At 56.0% G+C, this 20,484-nt stretch overlaps 2 protein-coding genes across 10 annotated transcripts in view; one reads left to right on the forward strand and one right to left on the reverse strand.

Moving 5' to 3' along the window:
* Positions 1-20,484, reverse strand: part of MYO1F (myosin IF) — a 34,487-nt gene that overhangs the window by 10,117 nt on the left and 3,886 nt on the right. For both annotated transcript variants that reach the window (XM_027050345.2, XM_053219969.1), the window contains exons 2-19: positions 15,202-15,339; positions 14,688-14,777; positions 14,511-14,605; positions 13,993-14,080; positions 13,790-13,879; positions 10,618-10,749; positions 10,326-10,457; positions 9,991-10,123; positions 9,619-9,815; positions 8,846-8,926; positions 8,641-8,727; positions 7,775-7,861; positions 6,929-7,096; positions 6,160-6,245; positions 3,420-3,501; positions 1,985-2,091; positions 1,368-1,466; positions 1,123-1,267 (exon numbers count right to left, since the gene is read on the reverse strand). In XM_027050345.2, the coding sequence (XP_026906146.1) occupies positions 1,123-1,267; positions 1,368-1,466; positions 1,985-2,091; positions 3,420-3,501; positions 6,160-6,245; positions 6,929-7,096; positions 7,775-7,861; positions 8,641-8,727; positions 8,846-8,926; positions 9,619-9,815; positions 9,991-10,123; positions 10,326-10,457; positions 10,618-10,749; positions 13,790-13,879; positions 13,993-14,080; positions 14,511-14,605; positions 14,688-14,777; positions 15,202-15,339 (2,037 nt within the window). The remainder of the gene's footprint in view (positions 1-1,122; positions 1,268-1,367; positions 1,467-1,984; positions 2,092-3,419; positions 3,502-6,159; positions 6,246-6,928; positions 7,097-7,774; positions 7,862-8,640; positions 8,728-8,845; positions 8,927-9,618; positions 9,816-9,990; positions 10,124-10,325; positions 10,458-10,617; positions 10,750-13,789; positions 13,880-13,992; positions 14,081-14,510; positions 14,606-14,687; positions 14,778-15,201; positions 15,340-20,484) is intronic.
* The window catches only part of LOC113596579 (uncharacterized), a 35,327-nt gene that overhangs the window by 9,619 nt on the left and 5,224 nt on the right, over positions 1-20,484 (forward strand). For 3 of the 8 annotated variants that reach the window (XR_008297312.1, XR_008297313.1, XR_008297311.1), the window contains exons 4-6: positions 17-2,888; positions 13,448-13,670; positions 16,002-16,203. Coding sequence is in view for 3 of the 8 variants with exons in the window: in XM_053219983.1 (XP_053075958.1) it covers positions 13,653-13,693; positions 16,101-16,203 (144 nt within the window). In the remaining 5 variants the exon portion in view is untranslated. Of the gene's footprint in view, positions 1-16; positions 2,889-13,447; positions 13,694-16,001; positions 16,204-20,484 lie in introns of those variants that run through there. The other 5 variants (XM_053219984.1, XM_053219982.1, XM_053219983.1 and 2 more) reach the window with 4 other exon arrangements.

Below are 20,484 nucleotides of genomic sequence, written 5' to 3' on the forward strand. Positions count from 1 at the left end.
ACTCACGAACCGCGAGATCATGACCCGAGCCGACATCAAGATGCCTAACTGAGCCACCTGGGCGCCCTGTCATTGTTGCTTTTTAAAAAAAAACTACCCCTGTCCAGCTTTGCTGAGGTATAACTGACGCGTGACATTGTGTAAGTTTAAGGCGTACAGGAGTTGACTGGATACATGTATATATTGCAGAATGGTGACCGCTATAGATCAGCTAGCACCTCCACGCATAACCTAGTTACCATTTCTTTTGTGGTGAGAACCCTGAAGATCTACCTGCCAGTATATAATACAGCGCTGTTCACTAGAGTCGCAATGCTATCCGGTAGGTCCCCAAGACAGATTTGTCGTCGTCACTTTGTTTCTCCCCTGAAGGCAGAGGCCCCGTACGCTAGGTGGTGCTCCCGACCTTTTGAGAAAAGGCTGAGAGCGGCCGATAAGGTGCTGGAGGGGTTATTTCTGCACTGGAGGGTACAGAACGAGGGTTTTCTTTGACAGATCGGGGCCTGGGGCAGGTCTTGGGATAAGCCAACCGCCACTTTGACACGAGTCTCCAGCCCAGGGACTCCATGTGTCCATGAAGCAATGAAGGAAGAGGACAGAGAAAGCAGACTAGGAGAAGGTACAGAAAGAAATTAGTTAAGGGGCGCCTGGGTGGCTCAGCCGGTTAGGCGTCCGACTCTTGGTTTTGGCTCAGGTCATGATCTCACGGTTCGTGGGTTCGAGCCCCGCATCGGGCTCTGGGCTGACTGTGCGGAGGCTGCTTGGGATTCTCCCCTTCCCTCTGCCCCTCCCCCCTTGCGCTCTCTCTCTCAAAAGTAAATAAATAAACGTTAAAGAAATAGAACTTAGTTAAAAAGGAAGAAAGCAGAAAGAGAAGAAGGATAGAAAGTTCTTCTCCCTCACAAGGGGCTTGTCACCACAGGTGGCCACACGTGTCCCTACCTGCCTCCTGGCCACCAGGGGACCGTCCAGCTAATTCCGGTTTTTTCTGAGCACCTGCTATGTGCCACACACTGGGCAGGAGACTTCCCGTTTTGTCTAATTCTCACCCCAGTCCTGCACGGGGGGCTTCTCCTCCCCTCGCTTTCCAGACGGAGAAGTCTGTCTGCCTCTCACACTCACCGACTCAGGGTTCTTGACAAAGACCTTGGTGCTCCCCATCTGGTACTGGTCTGGATCCATGTTGACTGCCCGAAGCAGGTGCTGGACCCCCTGACGTTCATCCCCACGCCACTGTGGCCACGTCTCGGGGGTCAGGATGGCGTACCTGGAGGCAGAGGACGTGGGAGGGTTTGGAGTCCACGTCCCCGCTGGTGGATATTCTGCGGGGTGGCAGTTCGGGCCAGGGGTGGGTGGGGGCACCTCACCTCTGCAGGAACTTGGAGAATTGGCGACGGTAGGCAAAGCCAGCCCGGCGTACTCTGATGTTCTCCTTCAGGCCCAGGTACTCCACCTGGTGCTTGACCCTAAAGGGGAAGGCACTTTGAGTCCCCTGCGGGGTACTCCTGGTCCTGGGAGTGGGTGGGTGCTGCTGGGCAGGGCTGGAAGGAGCAGACGTGGGGCCCAGCGGGTCTGGATTCGTGCCGGGGGCAGTGTGGGGGGGGGTGACTTCAGTGCCGGTGCCAGGGGTCAGCCTGGGAGTCAGTCCTGTGGGGGTGGGGACCCAGCTTCTGGGGAGGGAGGGGTCTGTGACAGTTCTGTGGTCAGTTTCAGAGTTCATCCTAGGGGTGCGTCCTAGGGTTTGGGGACTGAGGGGACTGTGCTAGTTCCTGGGTCATCTTGCACTCAGTCTGGGGTCATCCCTGCAGTCTGGATGGTCGTGGTCAGTAGTAGGTATAAACCCGGGGCCCTGAGGAGGTTTGCACTGGTCCTAGGGGTCAGCCCTGGTTAGTCCTGGGATGAGTCCCATGACCCTGGGCGGGTTCTGGAGGGAGGGGTCCGTCTGGGGGCACAGGAAGTGTGGATGGGTCCAGCTGGTAGTCACCTGCTCTCCTCCCAGTCGCGGGGCTTCTTGGTCTCGTTGGGCTTGATGCAGCGGATGTAGTGGGGTGTACATCTTTTTAGCGTGGCCACCAGGTCATTGGCTTGTTTCTGAGGCGGAGGAGAAGGTGGGGGCGGTGGAGCGATGGGACCCTCGGACCCTCTCTCCTCCCAGCCTGGATACAGACCCAGGAGGCAGAGACGCACTAAGTGGGGGCTGGCTCCCAGTGCAGCACGGGGTCAGGTGTCCCTGGTCTGTGCATACCTCCATTAGCACACCCCGTGCAGGGTTGACAACCTCAGACGAGGAGCTCTCGTGTTCACAGCACTCAGCGCTCAATCTGGCACATCACAAGTGCTCAGCAAACATTTGCGGGTGGCTAGCTGAGCACTCAGAACATGTGCACAGAACATTTCTGCCTGTCCTTCGGGGAGCCGGTCCTCCGGGAGTAGGGAATCACGTGTGTGTGCCTGAGAGGCCAGCCTTGTGCATTTTAGTCCCTTGGAGGAGACTAGAAAGGAAATCGTCCCAGGTGGGGGGATTGGAGGCAGCGGCATGAGAGTCCTCTGCTGTGTGATCGGGGCCAGTGACGGTGCTTCTCTGAGCCTTGGTCCCCCCGTCCCCCGGGTGGGATTAGTCCCATGCACGGAAAGCGTCCCCGCATTTGCTGCCAGTACTAAGTGCTCCAGGCATAGTCATTAAAATGTTTTCAGGATGGGCCACCCAGTTGATCGTAGCACTATTCACTAGGTAAAAGGTGAAGGCAACCGAGTGTCCATCCACGGAGGAGTGGATAGGAAGAATGTGGCCCGTTCGTACACTGGAAGATTCTTCAGCCTTAAAAAGGAAGGCTGTCCTGACCCCAGCTACAACAGGGACGAACCTGGAGGACGTTGCGCTGAGTGAGGTAAGCCAGACACAGAAGGACACGTCCTGCCTGATTCCACTCACGGGAGGTCCCTAGAGGAGTCCCGTCCACAGGACAGAAAAGATAGTGGGAGTCAGGCAGGGGGCGGGGAGCCAGTGCTCCATGGGGACAGAGTCTCAGTTTGGGAAGATGAAAAAGTCCTGGGGACGGATGGTAGGTAGGCATGGTGGCCCAGTGTGAGTGTGCTCGATGTCCCTGAGCTACGCACTTAGCAGTGGTTAAGATGGTCCATTTTACGTATTTTCCCCCACAATCCAAGTGGCACGTAGCCAAAGGCCAAAACATTTTTAAGATGATGGACGCTTCAGTTTGGATTTAGGGAGTCAGGGGGACGTCAAGGAAGCTGGTAGAACCCCCCCTACCCCCAGAGTTGGAAGACCCTGCTGGACAGAGGGTGCCAGAGACAGGGGCAGAGGCCCCAGGACGCAGGAGAGACAGAGGCTGCGTGCATGGAGAACTGGCCCCAGCCCTCCCCGGGCCCAGCTCCTCCTCTCCTGCCCCGGGACCCACCTTGATCTTGGAGCCAGCGGTGCTGGGGCGGCCTTTCTTGTCTACATCCAGCTTCTCAGGAAACAGCATGCGGAGGAAGGCCCTGGGCAGGGGGCACAGGAGAATTAGAGGTGCCCTCTCCCAGAGGGGAGGCTACCTAGACGCCCGTGACCTAGAGGATGCGCTGCAAAGCATAGTTCTCCCTGAGTGTGAGGGGTGTAATGCTGAGAGCCGGGGAGTTGCTTTTGTCCTTTCGGTTTGATTTGTTTGCACCTGTTCCTTCTGCCTCGGTGACCACGCTTGGCCTGGGTGGCAACTAAAATAGAACAAAGTTAAATTAAGTACGAACACCTATCAAGGGATGCGGCATCTCCGGCAACAGGGGCAGGTCCCCTTTCAGGAACGATCCTACATGCACAGGCTCACGTGCGTGTGCAAAGAGCCACAGACAAGGGAGCCTGCTGCTGTGACCCTGCCTGTGGTCGCCATGATGGGCACAGTCACATCGCCCCTCAGCAGGGGATTGGTTAGACGCCCTGGCACATTCACAATTCTCTCCCTCATCTCCGGGGGACCTTCCCGGACCATCACAGCCCGGGATGAGTGGACTGCTCCATCGGTACATATTTGGGAAGATGAAAACGCCCTGGAATTAGAGAGTAGGGATGGTTGCCCGACGTTGTGAATGTGCCTTAAGGCCACCGAACTGTTCAGTTCCGAACGGTAAAAAGGTAAATTTTATATTGCGTGTATTTTATCACGATTAGAAAGTAAGAGAAAGTGAGGGGCGCCGGTTGAGCGTCTGACTCTTGACTTCAGCTCAGGTCATGATCTCAAGGTTCGTGCGTTCGAGCCCCGCATGGGGCTCAGCGCTGACAGTGCAGAGCCTGCTTGGGATTCTCTCTCTCCCTCTCTCTCTGTCCCTCCACTGCTCACTCTCTCTCTCAAAATAAATAAATAAACTTAAAAAAAAGGGAAATAAAAGAAGGTAAAAAAAGAAAAAAAAGAGTGATGCCTACCATAATCTCCAGCCCTTTATCATCTTAGTTTTCCTTTTCAATGCTTGCTCCAGTGGATACTGGAATGACCAGGAGAGCTTGTTAAAACACGGATGGCTGGGCCCCACCTCATCCCTCTTAAGTTTCTCATTCACACATCTGGGCTGGGGCCCGATCATTTCTAGTGAGTTCCCAGCCGATACCGCTGCTGCTGGCCCAGGAACCCTACTTTGAGAACCCCCGCTCTGTCCTTTCCAATATGGCGGCCCCTGGTCACCTGTGGTTCTCGAGGCCCTTGAGACCCGGCCTGTCTAAATCATGATGCGCTGTAAGTGCTAAATCCATAAAAGATTTCACAGAGTACCACAATATGGGGAAAGAGGATGTAGTTCATCCATTCATAATTAATTCATACTCATTCATGGATAATTTTTATATGGATTATATGTTGAAATGATATTTGGGGTATGTTGGGCTTAAGAAAATATTTTTTAATGTCACCTGTTCACCTTTTTTACTTTCCGTATTTATTTGATTTTTACTTTAATTAATTTATTTTAAGTTTATTTATTTTGAGAGAGAGAGAGAGAGAGAGAGAGCCAGGGAGGAGTAGAGACAGAATCCCAAGCAGGCTCCAGGCTCTGAGCCATCAGCACAGAGCCCGACATGGGGCTCGAACTCACGAACCTCGAGATCATGACCTGAGCCGCAAGCAAGAGTCAGACGCTTCACCGACTGAGCCACCCAGGCGCCCCCACCTTTCTACTTTTTCAGTGTGCACTAGGGAATTTAAAATTGCACACATACTGGGAATAAGGTTTGGGTGCAGTTTGGCACGAGGGATCTTTCTGGTTTGATGCAGATGTTCCCAGACGGGTAGGGGTCATGGTTGTACAATCCTACGCGCTGGCTAAAAATCCCTTCTCGAGGCGAGCGCATTTAATGGCATGCAAGTTGTACCTGGACACAGCTGTTTGAAAGTCATGATGCGTGTAGCTCGGATTCTATGTGGATGTGGGGTAAGAGGGACAGTGCCGGTCTAGATCATTGGATCTCAAGTTCAAATGTGCACGTGGCTCTCGAGGAGGCATCAGGGGCGTCACGTTGAAACGCAGATTCTGATTTAGTGGGTGTGGGGTGGGGTCTGAGGTGCCGCATTTGTAGGCAGCTCCAAGGGTGTTCAGGAGCCGTAATTTCAGCCTTTTACGGACCACTGTCTTACGACTCTCATGCGACACTATATTCTATTTGCCTTGTTTTTCCCTAGTTCAACACCTGTCTCCTCGCGTGGCTCTCCACTCAGTGAGAGCAGCCGTGTTCTCCGACCTCTCCGGTCCTCCATCCCCACAGGTTCAAATCGTGCCTGGCACACAGCAGAGCCTGGACAAATTTTTGAGGTTAAAAAGGCAAAAAATGGACGCCGGCATGCAGCTTCGGTCAGGGAGATGGGAGTCATGGGTCCCTATGTGTTAACACGGAAAAATGCAGGGCGTGCTGTGTTCTCACGGTGTAACCGGGGAAACCGTCCACACCCCACGTGGATTGGGTTGGCGCAGGGGAGCACTGGATGGGCCAGAAGGAGCTCTGAGGGCTTTCCTCACTTCTTCCTGTGGGTCTCGGGGGCTAACCAGTCACTAGAAACACCGTCCCTGTGGACAGCCACACTCACAAAGTCTGCGGCATGATGGGAGCTCTGGGGAAGACAGAGTGGTCCCCAGCCTCCCCACAATCCCTAGGAGGATGTGTCCCCAGAGGTCACTCACTGCTCACTGGTCTGCATCAGCTCTATGAGGTCAGAGAACAGGACGTCCCGGTTCCTCTCGCAGAAGCCGTTAACATCGTAGGAGACCTGGAGGGAGACAGGGTTGGGGGGAATGCGGGGCTGAGACCTGAGGGGTGCTGCTTACAGCCCAGGCGGTCAGGGGTCCTGTTCTGGGCTGACAGGATCGGGGGGTACCTATAGTTCACAATAAGGGGCAGGGGGCTCCAGCCTGGGCAGGGGGTCCCTGGGGGTGTCCGCTGACCACCGAAGGTCAGTGGGAGAGTCTGTAGTCCTGTCAATTGCGGGGTGGAAGACGGTGGCCAGGGTCAGAGGCCAGCGGATTTCTAGAGTCTTGGGTAGGGGTCCGGAGGGGGCTCCAGCCCATTTTGGAGGGCAGCGGCTTGCCGCGTAGGCCTTAGAGTTTGAGTTGGAAGGCCGTGTCCTGGGTCAGGGGTTAGTGGGGTTTGCAGCTCAGATTGGGGGGGGGGGGTCTGGTGCACAACGTGGGGTCAATGGGAGGGAGTTTCCGCCCTGTTAGTGGGAGCTGCGCTGGGAGTAAGGAGAGCTGTGACCTTGGTCGGGGGCCAGTGGGTTTCTGCAGGTCTGGCTGAAGGAACACGGTGGGGGACCCAGGCCAGTTCCTGGGGGTGCGTGGGAGGGGTGGAGAAGGGGGTGGCTGGAGTTCTGCAGCTCTGACCGGGGTTCCCTGCAGGCTCCTTTCACCAGGGGGCTGGGAGGCTGCGGCCGGCCGGGGGCGGGGCACCGCGCACCTTGCCCGCGTAGTGGTGGATGACGAAGCCCGAGCTCCAGCTGTTGAAGTGCTCGTGGGTGCCCACTGCTGCCTGCAGCTTCTGGAGCAGGGTCTGGTCGGCGCCGCCGCCCGTGGCGTGCATGGTGGCGCACACGTCGTCCAGGACGCTCATGATGCCCGGGGGGCTCTGCGGGTCGGGGAGGCGGGCGGTGGCTCAGCCTGGCCCCATCCGGCCCCCTGATCGCGGAGGGAGTGGAGGAGGCGGGGCTTCCACATACAAGAGCAAAAGTGGGGGGTGGGGAGTGGCTGTGGAAGCTAGCTGGGGGGGGGCGCAGGACGGGGTGAGGAGCCCCACCGGGGATCCTCGCCTCTTCTCCCAGACTGGGATGACCTGGTGGGGGACCTGTCAGCCTGACCCCTTCCTCTGTCTCTGAGCAGGTTGCCATGGGGAAGGTGTTTTGTTTTGTTTTTAAAGTTTATTTATTTTTGGAGAGAGAGAGAGAGAGAGAGAGAGAGAGAGAGAGAGAGAGAAAAGGGAGAGAGAATCCCAAGCAGGCTCCACACCGTCAGCACAGAGCACATGGGGCTCAAACTCATGAACTGTGACATCATGACCTGAGCTGAAATCAAGAGTCAGATGCTTAACCGACTGAGCCCCCCAGGGCCCCTGGGGCGGAAGGTTCGTTGAGTGAACAAGTGAAATGCAAGCAGGTGGGCAGAGTGGATGAGGTGGCTGATGGGATATTTCAGTGTGCTCCATCTGTCCCCCAGCGGGGAGCAGGGGGCCCGAATCCCCCCTCCCTTCTCCCAGGCCCGGCTCCAGGCCCGGCAAGACCCGGACCCGCAAAGCTGACCCAGTCCTCACCAGCTTGTTTTCAATGAGGTCGCAGACGATTTTGTTGTTGAAATACTGTATGGGGGTCCAGCGGATGCCCTCCTGGACGTACTCCTCCTGGGGGAGGCACAGGGGGTGGGGGTGGAGATGGGTGTCTGGGCAGAGGGTGTGTATGTTTCTAGAACGCATGCTTCACAAGGTGGGTGAAGGAGGTGTGGTGGGTGTTCTCATATCTCCCCATCTCACCACGTAGGGCCGTCTCCAGTAACAAAGTCTGTGGCCCTGTGTGAGGCAGGCTGGAACTTCTCCCCCTGGTAGCCCTTAGCCACAGACAGACAAGAGCCGGTTCATAAATATCCTGGCTCCGTGGCTCCTGGGGTGGACCACCTCTGAGGTCTGCGCTACAGTGTCCCCCAGGGCTCAGCAGAAATTGGCCCCAGTTGCCTGCAGCATAACCCACTCGTCATCATATCCTATTCTGCCCCCCCCCCTTTTTTTTAAGTGAGTCTTTCACTATCTCTCTCCTCGCCTGATATTTGCCCTGAATCCTTGTCTCAGGCTCTGCTTCTGCAGGATGGGCAGAATGAAAACAGCAGGGATTTTTGTTCATCTCCTGCACGGCAGTCTTCCCAGCACTGCAAACAGTGTCTGGCACACAGCAGGGTCTCAATAGATAATTGTTGGAGGAACGGACGAGGAGGGTGTTCCCCAGCCCTTGTGAACGTTAAAGAGGCAGAAAACCTCTTCCAAAGGAGATTTCATGGGTGGGGGGGGGGGCCTGGACAGCTCAGCAGAGAGAGAGGTGGGAATGGGGGCTGGAGGGGGGAGGGTCCCCTGGTTCCTCGGCAACCTTCATGGTCCCGCCCCCACCCCAGTGTCCCCTGGCCCCTGGCCACCTGCTCGGCTTTCAGGGTGAGTTCGATAAAGATTTGCTGCAGCTTCTCGTTGACAAAGTTGATGCAGAACTGCTCGAAGCCATTTTTCTGCCAAGGGAGGCAAAGGGTGCTGCCTTCAGGGGCCTGATGCTGGAGGCTCCTGGGACCACTGGGCCAGCCAAGGCGCGGGGTGGGGGGGTAGGGGGGTGGGGAGCAGAGGCCGAACCTGGAAGATCTCGAAGCCATAGATGTCAAGCACACCAATACTGTATTCCTCCTGGGGCTTCTGCATAGCACGGTTGATGGCCTGTAACGTGGGTGGGGACAGCAGGTGAGTGCCAGCGTGCCTCTCTCTTGCGCTCCTAGCCACGTTCACAGGCTGTGTCCCCTCATACCTGTTCCTCTCCTGCCTTCTCCAGCTCTGTGTGCGGCACCACCCCCCCCCCCCCAACATGAGAAACCCAGGTGTCGGAACATCCGGGTTCCTACCCTGCGAACCGGCTTTGGCTCTTGACCATTCTGCACCTCTATTTTCTCATCGTTAAAATGGGTTAATAATGGCAACTACCCTGCAGGGCTTTATACAGGAATTAAGTTGGTGCATGTAGGAACACTGAGAACCGTACGTGGCATAGACTAAGTGTCATATAATGTTGGCTGCTACAGTATTGTCACCATTCCTGGCCTTGACACGTCCTGTTCCTGTCGCTCCCATCCAGTCCATCACTTTGTCCCTCTGATAGCCCCCTCGTGCCTCTCAGATGCCCCCACCCGTCTCCACCCCCACAGTGCAGGCCTGGATGGTTCCAGCAGCCCCCTCCCTCCTGGGCTCAGCCAGGAGGAGCCTCCGCCCACGTCATCCATCCGATGGGCTCCTGCCCCTGCTTGATGACTCTGATGGCTGGTGACAGTCAAACCTGCCTTCCCCACTTGGTTGGTCCAAGCCCAGGTTGCTCTGGGGCAGCGCCTTTCCCCCTGCCTGGCCCCGGCGCCTCTTACCTCCACGAGAAAGTCGAAGAGCCGGGCGTAGAGCCCCTTGGCCAGGGCGTCGCGGGTGTAGGCCGCCTGCTCCACGTTGAGGGTCACATCGATGGACTCGCTGCGCCCGCCCCAGCGGCTGTCCATCTTGCGGCTGGTCAGCTTCTCCTGCAGCCGCCCGCTGTCGATGCCCAGCAGGTAGGCGGGAAAGGCCAGCACTGCCGGGCGGAGGGGGCAGCCAGTTAAGCTCTTGGGCCTCCTGCCATGCTTCGGGCGCTCCCCATTTTGCCCAGTGACTCAGATACTGTCCTCGTGGGCTCTGACCCTCCTGGGGTCGAACTAGGAGGAAGCAGTTCACGCCTCCGCCCCACCGTCCCCGGAACCCACACTCACGGTCCACACTCTCCACCCGGGCGTAATTCCCGTCTTCACAGAAGCTGATGTTTCCCAAGTGCAAGATCCCGGCCACAAGCTGTAGGACCAGCTGCTGGACGTTGGGTGGGATCCCAATGACCTGCATGGCATTCTGCGGGCACAACAGGGACAGGGCCTGTGCCACAGATCCCCACCTCCGCCCTGCCCTCCTGGGTTAGGCTTCTGGGGCCACAGCACGGAGTCAGGACACCGGGATCCCTGTCCTGCCTGTTTCACCCGCTTGCTGTGTGACTTGAGGCAAGTCCCTGCCCCTCTCTGGGCCTCGGTTTCCTAGTGTGGTGGTCACTGCTCACCAGAGTCTCACTGAAGTCACTCCGGTCATCGGTGCCATCCACCTTGTAGGTGTCCGACTGGAGGTAGTAATAGTACTCGGGGGTCATGAGCCCCAGGTTCTGCCGCTGCTCCTGGGAGGCTCCTTCCAGCAGCTGGGGGGTGAGCAATGCTCATGCATCTGACGTGGGACTGCGCAGCGCCCGTGACCCCCCCCAGTCCTCACTGTCACGGGCTCCTGGGCACCGACCCTCCCCCCCCCATCTCCCCGTGGGCTCTCCCCCTGCCCCAATCTCACGGCCCCTTTCCCAGCACCTGGTAATAGATGTGGAAGTTCCTCTCGTTTTCGTTCTGCATGACCACACGGGATTTCTCTAGCAGGAAGTTGGAGATCTTGCCCCCATCTGGCTCCCCGCCGCGGCTGAACTGGATCTCAAAGTACTTGCCCTGAAGCCGAGAGAGACACGTTAGACCCCCAGAGTCCCAGCGGTGTGCCGGTGGGGCAGGAGTTGAGGATGGGCCTTAGGAGCCTGGCCTCTTGAACCCTCTTGCCCATGTGACCTCAACTCTGCTCTCCACTCCCGCTTACTGACTTTGCATCAGCTCCTTCCCTCCCGCCTTTGTTTAAGCTGCTCCTTCTCGGCTGACTCAAGTCCACATCTGGGCATCCAGCCCTGTGCCAGGCACATAGAAGTACCTCACTTTATTGACCAGTTTCCCAGGTCTTCTATCACAACACAGAGGCCTCCACGTTCCTGGGGGATGTTGCTAGTTTCAGTGATCCTGGGTGTCTCTCCCGTGTTGTCCCTGAGCCCAGAGCAAGGGCTCCACAGCCCCTTCTTTGGCCTCTGCCAACCTCTGGGTTCTACCCTGGGCAAAGTTTGGAGGGCAGAGAAGCCCCCTTACTTCTCCTTTCTGTCGCCGCCATGCAATGATGATACACATTACATCATAGCGCTACCCAGACACCTGTAATACGTGACATATACCCATTCTGTTCTGTTGTATACTAAGTAATATTGTAATATATGTAACATATGATGTAATATACCTACACATATGTATAATATATGCCATATGTAATATATGACATACATAACACATAACCTATATTACATAATATGCAATATAAAACATGATTGCATTCTTATATATGTAATATATGTATTATGTATCTATAACACATAATATATAACATATATAACATACACATAATATAATATGCCATATAAAACATAATTGTGTTCTTATGTATCTATAACATACAATATATAACATATATATTACATAATATTATATGCAAAATAAAACATGATTGTGTTCTTGAGGTTCACCCATGTTTTTGTGTGTATCAGTACTTTGAAAACACATACGGTGCGATTTCCAGTTATATAAAGTTCTAGAACAGTCGAAACTAATCTCTTGTTAAAAAAAAATAAAAAGACCCAGAGGAGTGGTTGCTTCTGGGGTGAGGTGGGAACAGAGACTGACCGAAAAAGGGAGGGAACTTTCTGGAGTGATGGTGATGTTCTGTATGTTGATAGGGCTGTGGTTGTACAGATGCACACATTTTTCCAAACTCTGTGCATGATCCGCTTTAATGTGTTCTGCTATACGCAAATTTTACTTTGAAAGAAATCGAAGAAAAAAAATAAAGAAATCAGGGCACCTGTATGGCTCAGTCGGTTAAGCGTCAGACTCTTGGTTTCAGCTCAGGTCATGAGCTCGTGGTTTGTGAGTTTGAAGCCTGTATCGGGCTCCGCACTGACAGTGCGGAGCCTGCTTGGGATTCTCTCTCTGTCCTTCCCATGCTTGTTCTCTCTTTCTCTCTCCCCCACCCCTTCTAAATAGATAAATAAATGAAATGGAAGAGCACTGGAAATTTATATTGGATTATCATTAATGATCTGTGTGCTGACGTGTGGAGGGGAGAGCAGAAAGTATGGTGTCTGCAGTTTACTTTGTAGCTCATCAAAAAAAAAAAAAGATGAACAGGGGCACCTGGCAGGCTCAGTCGATGGAGCACGTGACTCTTAATCTCAGGTCATGAGTTCAAGCCCCGCATTGAGTGTGGAGCTTACTTAAAAAAAAAAAAAAAAAAAAATGAATGGATGGAGACATGATAAAGTAAGTATAGCAAAATGTTAACAACAGAACCTGGGAGGTGGGCAGCAGGTGTTCGCTACGCAATTATCCCCATTTTTCTGTGTATTTGAGATTTTTAATAATAAACGTTGAGGAAAATACTTCAAATATAATTACATGATAAAAATGTTAGAAAATAGGGGCGCTTGGCTGGCTCATTTGGTAGAGCGTGCAACTCTTGATCTTGGGGTTGTGAGATCGAGCCCCATGTTGGACGTAGAGATTGCTTAAAATTAAAAAAAAAATCTTCACTAAAAAAATCCTAAGCCATAAGATTTATATTTTATTTAAAAAAAATGTTTTCATGTTTATTTACTTTTGAGAGAGAGAGAGCACAAGCAGGGGAGGGGCAGGGAGAGGGGGAGACACAGAATCCAGAGCAGGCTCCAGGCTCTGAGCTGTTAGCACAGAACCTGACTCGGGGCTTGAACTCGTGAACTGCGAGATCATGACCTGAGCTGAAGTCGGATGCTCAACTGACTGAGCCACCCAGGTGCCCCAGCCAAACGATTTTTAAAAAAATATTTATTTTGAGAGAGAGATGAGGGGGGTGGACAGAGAGAGACAACCCAAGTGAGCTCTGAGCTGTCAGCACAGAGTCTGTTGCAGGGCTCGAACTCACGAACTGTGAGATCATGACCTGGGCCGAAATCCAGAGTCAGACGCTTAACCGAGCCACCCAGGCACCCTCTCCCCAAATTAAAAAATCTTAAAAAAGAATGTTAGAAAAAATACAATTAATAATATTTAGGGGAATAAAATAAATTGTATTAGCATATGGAATTTATTAAATCATTTTCATATGAAGGAATTATTGAGATCTGTGCGATGGATATTAACACCATCTCCATTTTATGGATGAGAAAACAGGAGCTTCAGGAAGTTACACTGTTTTTGTTTTGTTTTGTTTTGTTTTGTTTTTGGTCCAACCCACAAATCTAAATAGTGATAGAGTCAGACCATAACTCCAGATCCGTTGACCTATTCTGTCTTCTGTTAGGCTCAGCGTAACACCTGACGGAAGGAAGAAGCCCAAGAACGATTTGTTAAAAGAAACAACGGATGAGAGAATAAATCGGGAACTGAAATGTGAATAGGAACGGACGTAGCATGATTGCAGCCAAGGCAATATGGAAGAATGTTACACAGACAAGTCAAGGAAGTCAAGGCCACTACAGTGCAGCTGACGGGGGAATCTTTTTCAGATGGACCACAAGCAGGAAGTGAGTCTCCCATGCAGGAGCAGGTAGCTCCTCTATTGCTGGGAATACACGTGTGCGTGTGCGTGTGCGTGTGCGTGTGCGGAGGGAGCCCTTGCTCCAAAGCAGGGCCGCGGACTCACAAAGCGGCTGGAATTGTTGTTGCGCACGGTCTTGGCATTGCCGAAGGCCTCTAGCAGTGGGTTGGACTGCAGGATGATATCCTTCACGTGCTGCGGGCAGAGGCGGGTGGAGGTGGGAGGAGGTCAGGATGAGGTAGGTGGTCCTGGGGGTTCATTACTGTGCACGTGGGGAGACCCGGCCCATCCTTCCACTCTCCCCTCACCTGGACCTTCTGGCCCCCGCCGGAGACCTTGGAGATGTAGCCCATGATGTATTTGGCTGCCACGGTCTTCCCTGCTCCACTCTCTCCACTGGGGGGGGTGGGTGAGGGAGAGAATGATCAGCAGCCAGCAGGGAGGGGGGTTGGGGGGGAACAAGTACCCTTTCTGGTGCCTGCTCATTCATTCATTCATTCATTCGTTCCCTACCGTGTGCCAGGCACCATATCAGATTCCGGGGAAGCAATAGTGAAAAAACAGAGAAACATCCCTGCCGTGTCAGAGCTGACATTTAGAATGCGCCGACAGACAATAACATAATGAATAGGTAAATATATCCTGGGTCAGCTGGTGACAAAGTGAAGCGGGACCAGGGGCAAGGGGGGACGGCAAGGTCCCGTTCGGATCAGGAGTTCTGAGCAAACCTCCTCGGGGCTGGCGAGGCTGTTGTGGGGCCTGGGCAGGAAGGTTAGGGGCACCGCCGTCCCCCCCCCCCCCCCCCCCCCCCCCCCCCCCCCCGTACCTGATGATGACACACTGGTTCTCACAGTCGATGAGCATGTTCCGGTACATGTTGTCCGTGAGGGCATAGATGTGCGGGGGATTCTCGTACTGAGCCTGGGGGAGAAGGTCAGGCCTGAGCGTGGCGCTGGGGGCCAGGGGTCCTGGGCTGTGCCTCCCCCACCGGCCCCAGCCTCACCGCGCCCTGGTAGAGGTCGATCTCGCGGTCGGTGAAGTAGGGCATCTGCTTGAAGGGGTTTACGGAGATGAGCACAGAGCCGATGTAGGTCTGGGGTGTGGTGTGGTTAAGGGCGGTGCAGTGGCCGGGCTGGCTTGGCTCCCCCTGCGCCCCTGTCCCTTAATCCTAAGCCCCTGCGGCCTCCAGAGCCCCCGTGCTCAGAGGAAGAGATGGGGCTACGGAGACGTGCTCTGGGACCCGGGGGAAGACAGGCCTGGGTCCAGAAAGGGGAGACGGGCTGGCCATGGCTGAGTCACCCGGGGCGGAGGGGGTAGTGGGGGCCGGAGCCCCGCTGTCGCGGCCTGTGTCCCCTCCCCCGACCCGGCGCGCTCCCAGCCCATCCCCCTGCTCTGATCGGTTGCCCTGGCGTCTGCCGGCCCCCTGCCACTCTTCCCACATCTCCTCCGCCCGCCGGTCGGTCACCCGCCCGCCCCTGTGGCCGTCTTCTACCCGCCCCGCCCGGGGCCCAGGGTACAAAGATGTAGTCGTCCACGAAGCGCTTGCGGAGGTTGCCCACGATGGCGTCCTCGGTGATCTGTGGCAGCAGCACCATGTCGTCCACGCCGCTCTGCTTCACGTTGTGGCTCTGCCAGTGGAAGCGCTCCTTGCTGCCCTGGGGCGGGGGGTGGCCAGGCGGGGGTGAGCCCCTGCAGAGGGGACGCGGCCGGGGGGGGGGGGGGGGCGGGCAGGGGGTTGGGGAGGGGGGTGTGACGCCTCCGTGCCCCCGCCCGGCTGGCCTCCGTCACCAGCTTCTGACTCTGCACCTCGGCCACCTGCCTGCGTCCTTCCCCACTTCGGGGACACCAGGAGAGGTGGGCGAGGTCGAGAGCAGGCTCCTGCCCCCGAGGAGGGGGGCTCTGTTCTCGGTCCCTCCACCGGGTGTCGCACTGTCATGGAGGGGACCCTGGTGCCAGGCAGCTGTTGCAGGGGGGAAGTCGGGAGTGGGGGGAGGCTTGCTGGGCAGGGGGGCGGGGGCCTCGCCCTCCTTCTCACTTCTTCCTGCCCCTTCTTCTCCAGCCCCCTCTCCCTGCCCAGGCCCAGGCCGAGTCCCTGACTTCTCCAGGGCATTTGACCCGCTGCCCACCCCTTCCACCCCTAGGTGGCCTCCCTCCTCCCACTCTCCTCCTCCTCTCTCATGGTCATGCACGCTAGCCTGTCACATCCGTGACCTCTGCCCTCTGTGCCCAGCCACGAGCCTGCTCCTCCGCCCCCACAGCTTTTCCCTTCTCATTTCCTTCCTCAGTTTTTTTTTTTTTTTTTTTTCTTTTCAATCAGGTGAGACTTCCTTTCGGCCCCCGGGAGAGGACTCAGATAGAGGCTCCCCCAAAAGACCCCTCCTCCAGGAAGCCTGCCTGGAACGTTTTCCCTTTTCAGCCTGACTGAACTCATCCGGTGCCTTGGACGCTTAAACATACTGGCTGTCTCAGGTGCACTCGAGGCTCAGCGTACCCCTGCCGTGGAGGAGTCTGGCAGACCGGTGAGTGATGGCGGCCTGGAGCTTCCCCGGCAGGTGCGCTCACGCCTGGATAAGATGCCCCCTTCCTCCAGGAAGCCCCTCATGCCCAGACCAGGAGCTCTTGGAGGGCAGGGCCTGGGACTGAGCCCTTTCTCAGCTCTGGCAGGAATGACCCGATGGAGGAACAAGGAACGAGGGCAGAGAAAGAAATCCAGATTTGGCGGCGGGGGGAGGCGGGGGAACCCCAAGAGCAAAGGATGCTGGGAATCAAAATCAAGTCTTCAAAGAGGACCCGTGTTTTGCCAGGCAGGTTCCAGGGAAGGGAGAGGGGAGACGCAGGAAGGGATCAAGCAGGAGGGTCACTGTCGTGTGGCCGCTGTAGGGCAGAGGCGGGTGAGGGGCCACAGTCTCTCCTGGGGACACTGGGGGGTTCCTGCGCAGGGGAGTTGCGAGGTCAGATCCTGGACATGCCATCAGCCAGAGCGGGGTTCACCGATGGATGCCACAGGCAGTAAACGAGCCCGGTTCTTGGTGGGGGGTAGATCTGGGCTCTAATCCCGGCTGGGTGATCCAACACCGCTCTGAGCCTCAGTGGCCCCATCCCTAAAATGGCAGCAGCATGCTCACTTTCAAGGCTGATGTGACGGAGGAACTGCTCTGGGGTGCCCAAACCGGAGTGGCGCGAGGGGCCCCGTGCTCCTCTGCAACGCACGCGGTTGTGAGGACGGGCCCCGGGAGCCAGAACTGACATTCCCCAAGCACCTAGGACGGCCCCGAAGCCGGGAGGCCAGGGGCAAAGCCCGCCACCCTCACGGCAGCTCAGGGGGCTCTAGGGACAGAGGCTTGGCAAGTGCCTGAGGCTTGACTACAGACATAGCTACATTGTTTCCAGGGGTGTGGGAGTCGACAGTGGGCTCCGCCTGACAGCAAAGGCCAGGCGCTTGCATCCGCACACACGAGTGGCTGGGCCCCAGGTGCTGTTTGGGTGGGACTTGAGTTCGAGAAGGGCTTTGCTCAGGAGCTGGGAGAAAAGCTGCAGCAGGCAGGGCGAAGTAGCCAGGCCAAGGTGCAGAGAAGCAGGAGCTGAGAGCGGAGGAGGGAGTGCGGGGCGGGGGGGGGGGGGGGCGGGCTTTGGGCTTGAACCCTCCTTGCTGCTTCCAGCCTGAGGTCAGTGGTCAGAGTGGTAGTTTCATATGGCACGTCTGGTCTCCCCGCTCTGCTCTGCGGCTGAAAACCTGTCTGTGGCTCCCCGTCACTCTCCCATCCATCTGGTCCACAAAGGATTCTGGCGCGCCTACTGCGTGCTGGTGACCTGGTCCCCCCCCCCGCCCTCCCCCCCCTCGGGTAAACCTCCTTTGGTCCCTAACCTCAGTGCCTCCAAGCTGTGCTGATGCCCAGGCCTCTGCTCAGAGCATCCTTCCTGCCTGGTGGGTGCCTTCACACTTGGCTCAGGTGACATTTCCTGTGAGAAGGCCTCCCTGACCCCAGGCCACGCTGAGGATCCCCGCAGCTCCCCGGGTGTCCCTCACCACAGCCCTGTCCCCGCTCTGGACATCCTGCACACTGGCCACATCTTCGGGTGTGGAAGCTCCTGAGGGCAGGGGCTCGGGCAAATGCCGGGCTGAACCCGGCCTCGGGGCTCTTTTGAAAGAATGAGTGGAAAAGTGAGGCAGCGCTTGGATGAATGGAGGGGAGGTCAACCAGGGCCAGGTGCTGAAGGGCCTTGAATGCCAAGCCAAGGAACTCAGACTTCATCGTCAGCAGCTTGGAGCGTTCTCAGCAGGGCCCTGCTGCTCTTGGGGACACTTTAAGAGTTGTGGGAGCAAATGGGGCGGCCTGGGTGGCTCAGTCGGTTAAGTGTCCGACTTTGGCTCAGGTCATGATCTCACGGTTTGTGAGATCGAGTCCCATATCGGGCTCTGTGCTGACAGCTCAGAGCCTGCTTCACATCCTCTGTCTCCCTCTCTCTCGGCCCCTGCTGTGCTCACGCGTGCTGTCTCTGTCTCTCAAAAATAAATGAAACTTAAAAAATAAAAAAAGAATTGGGGAGCATTTTTGATTGTCCCGGGGATGGAGACTGGCTGGCCTTGTAAGCGGGCTGCAGCTACCAATGGGCACACAAATAATCACCCTGATCAGAGCCCCCACTGCTCCCCACCAGACGCTCATTCACGCGATGTAACTGTTAGTAACCACTGGGATGTAGAGCCAACTTCTATCTTATGCATAGACAGAAAATAGATGTATTTTTTTTGCCGCGGCATCTTCCAGCAATGCAACTACCCTGTGTCAAGGGGGATTTTAATTTCATTCAGATTTCACTAAGACTTGTTCATCAGTAAGAAAAAAAAAAAAAAAACCTTGATGTTTATTTTTGAGAGAGAGAGAGAGAGAGAGACAGAGTGTGAGCAGGGGAGGGGCAGAGAGAGAGGGAGACCCAGAATCCCAAGCAGGCTCCAGGCTCTGAGCCGTCAGCACAGAGCCCGACGCGGGGCTCGAACTCTTGTGGTGTTAGTGTGGCCGATATGTCCCTTGACATCAGCCTGTGAGTGGGGCCGTCCGCTCACTGAGATAGACCTGGGTCCCCGTGTGAATCCCTGGTGGCCCCGGGTGCTCGGCTGTGGGCCACTGGCCTGAGCACTGTTCCTCTCTATGTGCGTATAGAGAGTGCAAATGACTTCGCATTCTAGGAGATCGCATTGATTATTATGATTCGTTTACTTTTGATTAAGTAGGCTCCACACCCAACGTGGGGCTTGAACTCATGACGCTGAGATCAAGAGTCACATGCTCTACTGCCTGAGCCAGCCAGGCGTCCCTCACGTGAATTATTTTTGGAAGGATGGGAGTCAGTGTGTTTCGCTGTCTGTGAATTTCTTTTCTTTACTTTTTAAACTTTATTTATTTATTTTGACAGAGAGCCAGCACAAGCAGGGGAGGGGCAGAGAGAGAGGGGGAGAGAGGATCCCAAGCAGGCTCGGCACGGTCAGTGCAGAACCCAACGCGGGGCTCGAACCCACGAGCTGTGAGATCGTGACCTGAGCCAAAATCAAGAGTCGGACGCCTACCTGGCTGAGCCAGCCAGGCGCTCCTGTCTGTGAATTTCATTTCAGGGCTTCAAGGTGGGGGGGCTGCCAAGATGTTTGTTTTAAGAAGAGGGTGCTGGCCGTGATGCACTAGGAACCCCGGGGTGCTGTGGGCAGGGCAGTGGGGAGGACAGAGTTGTGCCAGCTGCATTGTGCGGGGGTCAGAGAGGGTGCCTACGACGGGCTGAGCAGGGTGTTAGCTGGGAGGTTGGAGGCAGCCAGGGCGGGTGAGACCCGGAGATGACAAGGGCGAGTTGGCAGAAACAGGGAGTCATGCTACCAAAGAGTGCCCAAGCTCACCGGAGACAGAGGGGCCCCCTGGAGAGTGCTGGTGACCTCATTCAGCAGTCAGATTGGGAGGTCAGGAGGTGTAGATGGGGAGTGAGGACGGCTCTCAGACAGTCTGGCTGAGAAGGGGAAGAGGGCAAGAGGCTGTGGGGAGCCGTGGGGTCAGCGGGCATGTTTCCCGTTTTGAAGATGGGGAGACCCGAGTGCGTTGGCGAGGAGAGAGGATGAAATCGGGGAGCAAAGGGGTATTATTCACGGACTGGTGTCATTCAGGGGCCACAGGTGGAGCTGGGGGGAGGCCTACTCTTTCTCTGAGCCAGCAGTGGGTGGGGAAGTGAGTGGGTGGGGACGTATGGGGGGTACAGGAAGCGGATCCTCTCTCTGAAGACCTCTGAGGAGTGGGGTTTTGGGTGGTAACTATGGAAACAATAGCGAACACCCCACTGGGGTTTACCGTGTGCCGCACTGTGGGCTAGGCTTTTTCCGTGAACGATCTCACTGAACCGTCCTGCACATGCTGAGGTCAGTACTATGACCGGGCCCGCTTTGTGGAAGAGGAAACTACAGCACAGAAAGGTTAGCTGTCCTCCCCAGGGCCACACAGCAGGAAGGGAGGACCTTGAAGAGGACTGGAGAGGCTGTCTGCTACCCTTAGCCCAGTCTGGGTCAGAGGCGGCCGGGGTCGGTGTTTTCAGATCAGAGACAAAGTTGGTCCTGACCAGGGTTTCCCCAGTGGGTTAACCTGGTCTCTGGGCTCCTGGGCCCCTCAAGCTGGGCCGAGCGAGACCCGAGACCATTTCCTTGCTCTGAGGTCAGAGGCCCTGATGCTGGCTGTGTCTGGCTCTCTTGGCCCCAAGGACTTGGTTCCTCTTCCTGTCCCTTCCGTCTTCCCCCATCCAGCTGAGTGGTCCTCTGCCTCTTGCAGCCA

This window comes from Acinonyx jubatus, chromosome A2 (genome assembly GCF_027475565.1).
Source record: "Acinonyx jubatus isolate Ajub_Pintada_27869175 chromosome A2, VMU_Ajub_asm_v1.0, whole genome shotgun sequence".
Taxonomy (NCBI): domain Eukaryota; kingdom Metazoa; phylum Chordata; class Mammalia; order Carnivora; family Felidae; genus Acinonyx; species Acinonyx jubatus.